At 51.6% G+C, this 5859-nt stretch overlaps 1 protein-coding gene across 1 annotated transcript; it reads right to left on the reverse strand.

Annotated features, from left to right (window-relative positions):
- Nucleotides 1-555: 555 nt before the first annotated feature.
- Nucleotides 556-5606, reverse strand: PRR23E (PRR23 family member E). Its single transcript, XM_032149110.1, has 2 exons — nucleotides 5462-5606; nucleotides 556-2153 (listed from the first exon to the last, which is right to left on the reverse strand). The coding sequence occupies exon 2, from the start codon at nucleotides 2056-2058 to the stop codon at nucleotides 1330-1332; it is 729 nt and encodes a 242-aa protein (XP_032005001.1). The 5' UTR covers nucleotides 2059-2153; nucleotides 5462-5606; the 3' UTR covers nucleotides 556-1329.
- Nucleotides 5607-5859: the final 253 nt, after the last annotated feature.

A 5859-nucleotide genomic window follows, 5' to 3' on the forward strand; every position in this document is an offset into this window, starting at 1 on the left:
GCATGATGAAATAAGTCAGACACAGAAAAAAAAATTGCACAGCTTCCCTTATATGTGGAATATTAAAACAGAACAAAGAGCTAAAATACAGAGGTAGAGAAAGAAGCGGTGGTTCCCATGGGCTGGGAGCGGCGAAACTGGGATATGTAAGTCAAAGGATACTAAATATACGTAGGCTGAGCAAGCCTAGAGCTCTAAGGTACAGTATGAGGAATAAAGCTAATGAAACGGCATTGTACTGGGGGTTTTTGTCAAATAAGTAGATTTTAGCTCCTCTTGTCACCAAAAAAAAGTAACTGTGAGATGACAGATGTTAGTCGGCTTCACTATGGTAACCATTTTACTATCTGTATGTATCCCATAACATCACGTTGTAAACCTCAAATATACACAATAAAATTTTAAAGAAAAATGGAATACAGCACATAACAAGAAATACAGCAAGAAATAGTGTGGAAAACATGTTAATAAATTTGAATAAGCAAAATACACTATACATATATACAGATATGGCTAGGTCTCAAATTAATGAACGAAAAATTGGAGAAAACATGATTTATAGCATAGTATCATTTATTTAAAAATTTTTAAAAGCATGCGCCATACATTTTACTGGTGTGTACATTACCCCAGAAGGTGCTGATGGGGTGAGGAGTGAGAAGAGCACACCCATAAGGACCCAAGGGCGCTAGCGCTCTGAACGAGTCAGCATTTCCTATTCTGTGTCCACTGGAACAAACAGGTTTTGGAAGCTTCTAGGCAGAGCCCACAGCAAGTGCTCACTGGATTCCATGGGTTCCAAAGTGCCTGAGTGTGTGGTTCCCTGGAGGACACACCAATGCTGGAAGAGACAGCAGCAGGCCCCACAGGGTGGCCAGGGATGCGGGGGTCCTCCTGAGGGTCTTTTCTGAGGAGGGGCAGAGACAGTCCTGGGCTGGAGGGTGGCATAGGTGCTCAAATACCAAATCTGGAGGCCGATTCTAACGGAGCGCTTCTACAGGTTGGATTGAGCTTAAATAAGCTCATTTTACAAGGTTGCATGCATGCATGTTTGAGGACTTACAGCAAATCTACTAGAGGGCTGGCCCAGGACAGTCTGGGGAGGAGAAAAGGTGCCAGTATCAGGGTTGAAGGGCAAACAGAAAAACAAGAAAGTAAAGAGAAATAGCAAATAGAGGGGCCTTGCATGAGTCCAGGAGGTGTACTCTGTACTGAGGAATAGCAAACAACTTACATCTGAGACTCTTCCAAAAACTCAAAGTCCACAGCTGGCTGGGCTCCACCAGACATGTCTCTGATTGTTGGGTGGGTCTGGGTCTAGAGGGCTGATTAGCACTCAAAGAGGCGGCGGCGGGCCCTGCAGGGCCACCGGGAGGAGGAGCGGGAGCAGCCGGGGTCCAACCGAGAATCTTCAATGGGGGAAGGGGGCAGAGGGCGGAGCTCTGAACTGCAACAGGGCAAAGGCGCCCAAATACTGAACCTGGAGGCCCATTCTGAGGGAGGGGCTTTGCATGTCTTCAAGTAGGGAGCTCCTCTGGATGGCCCCCCTACGGCAGCCCTGGGGGCTGAGCTGGCTGGAGTCCAGCATCCCACCTGGGGACAGTAGCTGGAGGTAGCCCCGCCCAGAGTGGGAGAAGCCAAGGAGTAGGTGGGTGGGAATCTCATGGGGAAAGGAAATAGGTTGGGGGCCAAGGCAGCCAGGTACGGACTTCCTATGAGGGGGTCAAAGCTGGAGGCGCCCCTCCAATACAGCCACACTGAAGGCACCAAGGCAGCTGGAGGGGGATAACCCATCCAGAGATACCCACCATAGAGCACCCACGGGTAAGCCCAGAAGGCTGGGTAAGCTTGTGGGGAAAATCCCATGCAGGAGTAGATGACAGGCCAGAGGGCCAGGACAGTTACAGGCTGGGCTCCCAAGCAGGTACAGGAATCATAGGCAGAGCCCATGGCCACCCAGGGGGTTGAGGCTGCCAGAGTCCCGTGGGCTTCCTCGGAGGCCTCAAAGGCACGGCGGACCTTCTGCTCTGCTTGTTTCTCTGATGCACCTGTGCCCATCTTAGATGAGCTGTGCTCTTCAAAGCCCCAAAGGGTCTGGCAAGTGCACTCCTCCACAAGCTGAGGTCACACGCACCTCAGGGGGCTCCTGGTATCTGCGGGGTGAGCAGCCAGCCAGTCAGAGGGCAGGGAGACCAGGTCGCACAGGAGGGGACGGGAGGAGGGGGACAGCTGGGGGTGAGGTGACAGAAGAGTCAAGATCAAGGCATCTCCAGGGAGGATGAGGAGCAAGGTGTCCTGGGTAGGAATGAATGGCCCCTGCAGTGGGGCACAGCAGCCACGTGAGGCACGTGAGGCATTTTCTAGGGACATCAAAACAAATTCCAAATTCAGTTCCTCATGCTTCCGTCTATGCAAGTTACAGAGACCAAAGACTGGAGAGTACAGATGGCCAAGTCTGTTGGAGACCTGCTGGAGGGAGAGTTAAAGATTCAGCAAAGCCCCTAAGCTGACAGATGAAAGAACAGCAAAGCCAGAAATCCACAGAGGCCACCCCAGGGCAGGGGCTGCTGAAGGGGCAGACAGGTCCCGGAGCACTTCATCCTTGACAGACGCTTGCCCCACAGAGCAAGACCTCCCAAAACATTTCCTCCAAAAGACGCAGTGTCTGAACACAAGGCCTGTCAGGTTTTTCCTGGAATGTTCTGAACAGCATATTCAGCACCCACACCTGACACAGTGAGGACATGATGGAAAGGAAGTGAAGGAAGTGAAGAGATGATCAAAGGCCCAGCATCCAGAAGAGGGCACACCAGGTAGCACCAGGTGTTTTTCCCCAAAACGAAGGTCCCCTAGAGGAGTCTCCTTGAAATTTGGAGCTGTTTCTGAAATAAGAACTGATGTACAGTACATGCTTTGACTGTCTTAGGTGACAAGGATGTGGCACAGAGAGATGGTGGAGGGGTCCTGTGGCCAGGAGAGGACACCCCCAGCCCCAGCATCAAGGAGCAGAGGCTGGTGCAGTCAGGACCCTTGGGGTCCTGAGGGCTGGGGTCAGGGGCAGCATGGAATGGAAGAAACTGAGGCACAGCTGACTGGAAACACCCCACAACCTCCAGCCAGGTGAACAAGAGGACCCTGTATGAGAAAGAAACCAGCCAGGTGTCTCCAGAGTCCTTTTGGCAGAGCCTAGAGGGAGGCTGCCCATTGGAGTCAGGAGCTGAGCAGATGAGGACACTGGGAAACCTTTCAGGGTACAAGTGAGGGCAGGGAGGGACTTCCTGGGGGCAAGGACAAGCACTCAGATCACGAAGGTGTCCCAGAGTGCCTGCCAGAACTCTCAGGGCGAGCACGGCAGGGAGCCTTTGAGAAGCCGCTCTACCAGCTTCGTGTTTCAGGAGCCTCTCTAGATCAAAGGGTGGACCACAGTTGGAAGAAATCGGCCCGGGAAAGGAAGAGAAATGGATGTAAGGAGGAGAGGAAGGTGCCAGGCAGATGCTCAAGTTTCTGTCTTGAGCAACTGGGGTGTGCCAAGGAGCCGCGCCCGGAGAGTTAGGTCTGTGTGGGCTGAGTGGGTCTGGTGTATCTCTTCTCTCCTCCACCCAGGCAAAACACAGTTACAGGGGAAACTGGAGATCTGACAGTGGCGCTCCCCCTCCTCTCTGCCACAGAGCGGGAGGACAGGTTTAAGGGAAGAGAGCACCAGCGCTCTTTCTTCTGGCTGGGGTCCTGGACCGCGGGAGGTGCTCAGGTGTGGCCTGATGCTCTGAGATGGAAGCTTGGGCAGGGTCAGGGCAGAGGGCCCTGTGTGGCTGAAGAAGCATTCATTTCCTCCCGAATGGGCAGAGGACCTGGGATGGAGGACAGGCCAGTAGCCTCAGGGAGGATCTTCTTGAGGGACCTGAAGGACACACAATGACAGCCAGTGACAAGAAAGGAGCTTAGTGTTTCATAGATGCCTGCAGGGACAGAAGCTGAGGACCAGTGGGAGGAGGCCCAGCTGAGATGCCTGCAGGACAGATGTGGACCACTGACCAAATGGCCCACCCAGAAATCTGAGGCAAAGACACCCTGGCCCCAGACTGCAGGAGCCAACTCCTGGAAAAGGGGGCAGGAGGAAACCGAAATGCACTGAGAAAGTCTCAAGTGCCCAAGGTTACCCATACTGAGTAGGAAATCCTTCTTCCCCAACTGCCCAAAGGGGCCCTCTAGATAGAAAATCAGTTCTGGAAAAACACACTATATTGTATGTACTTCTGGCCTGTGATACGCGTAACCTTGCAAGTTCAGATCATCCTCTAGAGCAAGCTTGTCCAAGCTGCCGCACAGGATGACTTTGAATATGGCCCAACACAAATTCGTAAACTTAAAACATTACGAGATTTTTTAATGATTTTTTTTTTTAGTTCATCAGCTACCTTTAGTGTCAGTGTATTTTACGTGTGGCCTAAGACAATTCTTCTTCTTCCAGTGTGGCCCAGGGAAGCCAAAAGATTGGACACCCCTGCAAGAGTTAACATGCACAAATGCCTAGTTAGTTTCTCAAAAACTTAAGTAATGTGGTGGAGAAGGCCCTTTGTGCATGATACCAAGACAAGAAAATATAGGCAGATAAAACTGGCTATTTAAAAATTGAATGTCTGGTTTAAAAAAAAGCCACAAAATTATCATGTTCAAAATCAAAAGACAAACCACAAAATAGAGGGGGATATCTCCAACATGTGGCAAACCAGAGCTAATCATATGTCAGATACAGACAGCTCTTGCTAGTCCACGGCAGGTAAATAAAACCTTATCAACAATCTCGCCCAAGGGCAACCACAAGCAAGCCACAGAATAAGCTACACAAAATCATGTAAAAATGTTCCACTTCACCATGTTTTTTAAAAAATCAAATTACGAAAATGGAACTTTGATTTTTACAATTAATTTGATAAAGAATAAAGCCCTATACTGGCTTTTCAAAGAATATGGAGAAAACCATGCTGGTTTTGTTGTTTACTCTTTAGTAAGTAAAGAGTAAACAGCTATCAAATTCAAAACCCGATTTCCTTGTCCGAAGAAGCCAGACTGCCTTCATCTGGGTCCCCTAGGGCGGGCCTGGGAGCTGGGCAGAACACAGACCACATTAATCTGGGCCGCTACCCACACCTCGCAGCTGCAGCGGGTGGAAGGATGATTCTGCGAGGGGGCAGGCAGGAGGGTCCTGGGCTTGGCTTTTAGGGGAGGGGCTGAGGCTGAGGGAACAGGTTGGAGAGAGCTGTCTCATAGGGTGGGGTGCGACGCGGACACTTTCAGGCCTGCTGAACTGCAAGAGAAGCAGGGAAGGGGCGGGAAGGAGGAGAGGGGAGACGCCAGGAGTTAGGTGGGAGAGGGCGGAGAGGATGGTGTCAGAGAAGGTCCTCAGGCCCTCACCCCACCCCCTCAGCCATCCCATCAGGCTTTGTTCTTTCTCGCTACTTACCCACTCGGTCTTTCTAGAACGTTTCTTTCCAGCGAAGTCCCCGAAGTGGTTGAGGTTCGTCAACAGAGTTGAAATGCTCTCGCAAGAGGTCTTGGAGCTCCCTAGGCGTTACTGTCCCCGGTCCAGGTGGCGGCAGGAGACCACTGGAGGCCCCAGGTTCCAAGCGGCCCAGGAGCGCAGTCCCCCGGGCTTTTACGGGAATGCGCGCAGCCGCGGGGCGGGGCCTGGGCTCCTGGCGGTGGTCAGAAGAGGCCCCAGGACTCAATCAGTCTCCGAGGTGTAGACGCTGGTAGGGTTGATTGGGTCAGCTGCTTATCCCAGAAATGAAGGTGGAACTCAATTGTATTGAGGGCTACGCCGAAGAGCGCAGAGGTGTTATCAGGGTGTGAAGACGTTCT

This window comes from Hylobates moloch, unplaced genomic scaffold, assembly GCF_009828535.3.
Source record: "Hylobates moloch isolate HMO894 unplaced genomic scaffold, HMol_V3 SCAFFOLD_4, whole genome shotgun sequence".
NCBI classification, from domain to species: Eukaryota; Metazoa; Chordata; class Mammalia; order Primates; family Hylobatidae; genus Hylobates; species Hylobates moloch.

What these genes read in the sequence shown, in the direction of transcription:
- PRR23E (XM_032149110.1), bottom strand. Translation starts at nt 2,058, where the DNA reads ATGGGCACAGGTGCATCAGAGAAACAAGCAGAGCAGAAGGTCCGCCGT.